The sequence below is a fragment of the Amphimedon queenslandica genome, unplaced genomic scaffold (assembly GCF_000090795.2).
Source record: "Amphimedon queenslandica unplaced genomic scaffold, v1.1 AMPQUscaffold_11245, whole genome shotgun sequence".
In the NCBI taxonomy this organism is placed as follows: Eukaryota; Metazoa; Porifera; class Demospongiae; order Haplosclerida; family Niphatidae; genus Amphimedon; species Amphimedon queenslandica.
Genome location: NW_003548512.1, coordinates 7,073 through 8,845, shown reverse-complemented (window position 1 = coordinate 8,845; position 1,773 = coordinate 7,073). Strand labels below are relative to the sequence as shown.

Here is a 1,773-nt window from a genome sequence, read left to right as displayed (position 1 = left end):
TACATTAAGATACATACATTAGTCGATATTTTGTGTCTGTACCTGTTGCACTTCTCCATAAATAAGAGGATTTGTTTCTTTAAAACCGCTTTCGTCCTTATTTATGGGCGTGTGGGCTCCACCCACCTTCATCGTATCCGAAATGTCGTTCACTACATTAAGATACATACATTAGTCGATATTTTGTGTCTGTACCTGTTGCACTTCTCCATAAATAAGAGGATTTGTTTCTTTAAAACCGCTTTCGTCCTTATTTATGGGCGTGTGGGCTCCACCCACCTTCATCGTATCTGAAATGTCGTTCACTACATTAAGATACATACATTAGTCGATATTTTGTGTCTGTACCTGTTGCACTTCTCCATAAATAAGAGGATTTGTACGGGGGATTGTTATCACTCAGTCATGTGCAACTTTCATGTCACTTAATCAACAATAGTGGCCGATAAGCATGCACAGGCAACCCCCAGCTGAGCAAATCCACCAATCAGATTCTCCCTGATATTCAAAATTTAAAATTTCCTAAGAGAAGACAAAGCTAAAATGGTAAGTTACTGTATACTGTCATAATTTTTGTCATATTTGATCTATTGAAGCCTCCAAAAAGGAAATTTAAAATCGATGTTGAGCTACTTGCTACATATATAGCAAGTGAGGGGAATCCTCCAAGAAAGGCTTCATGCCTTGAAGGGGGTTATTGGTATTTGGCAGCTAAGTTCTGCACTTCTTCCAAACAACCAAGCAACAGGCTTTGCCTAGCTGTTAGGAACTACTATGCTCAGAATCTGAAGTCATTATTAGAAAAAGTTGCTGAGGTACAGTACATGTACTTAAACATTCTACATTGCATGCTGACTTTTATAATCCAGTTAAGGAATAACACGTGTAAAGTTACTATCAATGATAAGCCTATGGTAAGCCCATAAGTATAATGTACATGTATGTACATTATAAGTATGTATGTATGTACACATACTGTAAGTATAATGTACATGCATTAGGATCAAGAGAGTGTCTCAGTGGCACACACCATGGTGAGCTCATGAGTATAATGCACGTAATACACACTAAATGATGTACATGCATTAGGATCAAGAGAGTATCTCAGTCGTACACACCATCATGGAACAAGAAGAAGATAAGGTAAGCTCATGACTACAATGCATAATAAATACTTGTCAAATTTTCCATCTTTTATTGCAGCTATATGTAGTTATTGCATATGTGAATGTCAAAATTGAAGGGGCGAACATGAACCATCAATTGACATTGTTTAGATAACATTAAAATAAATAAAATAAATCTAGCTCTTAACCTGCAAGCATATTCAGACCCCGTCCTCATGGCCGGGGTCTGAACAGAGGAAACACACCAGTTAACACAACCAAAATAACCCAGTAAAAGCTCCCATAAGTAATTGGTAGCAGTGTACTTTAATACATTAAATGAAAGTGAAAGGTCCAAAAAAAGGAAGTTGATTAACTTCAATGTAATAGAAAATTGACACATGATAATTATGATTATAATACCTCAGTAGAAGAAATAAACTTATGAGTGAGAAGATAGCCCAACTCCAGCCAGGGCATTTTTGATGGATTAGCAAAAGCCATTAGGGAGAGATTGTTACCATCCCGTATACTCCAGTAAAACTCCGTTTTTATGCCTGAACTTTATTGTAGTACAGGTGATACTGGTAATGCAGGTCATACTGGTAATGTAAGTAATGTAGGTAATGAAGGTAACGTAGGTAATGTAAGTAATGTAGGTAATGTA

At 36.7% G+C, this 1,773-nt stretch overlaps 2 protein-coding genes across 2 annotated transcripts in view; one reads left to right on the top strand and one right to left on the bottom strand.

Moving 5' to 3' along the window:
• Nucleotides 1-596: 596 nt before the first annotated feature.
• Nucleotides 597-1,313, top strand: LOC109589499 (uncharacterized; the record flags this gene model as incomplete). The annotated part of the gene is made up of 4 exons (XM_020005576.1): nt 597-815; nt 870-914; nt 1,002-1,034; nt 1,090-1,313. Coding segments are annotated over 4 exons (363 nt in total), but the record flags the coding sequence as incomplete, so codon positions are not given.
• A 14-nt stretch (nt 1,314-1,327) lies between these two features.
• The window catches only part of LOC100636384 (uncharacterized), a 5,588-nt gene continuing 5,142 nt past the window's right edge, over nt 1,328-1,773 (bottom strand). The window contains exon 4 of the mRNA XM_003390993.3: nt 1,328-1,353. Within this exon, the coding sequence (XP_003391041.3) occupies nt 1,328-1,353 (26 nt within the window). The remainder of the gene's footprint in view (nt 1,354-1,773) is intronic.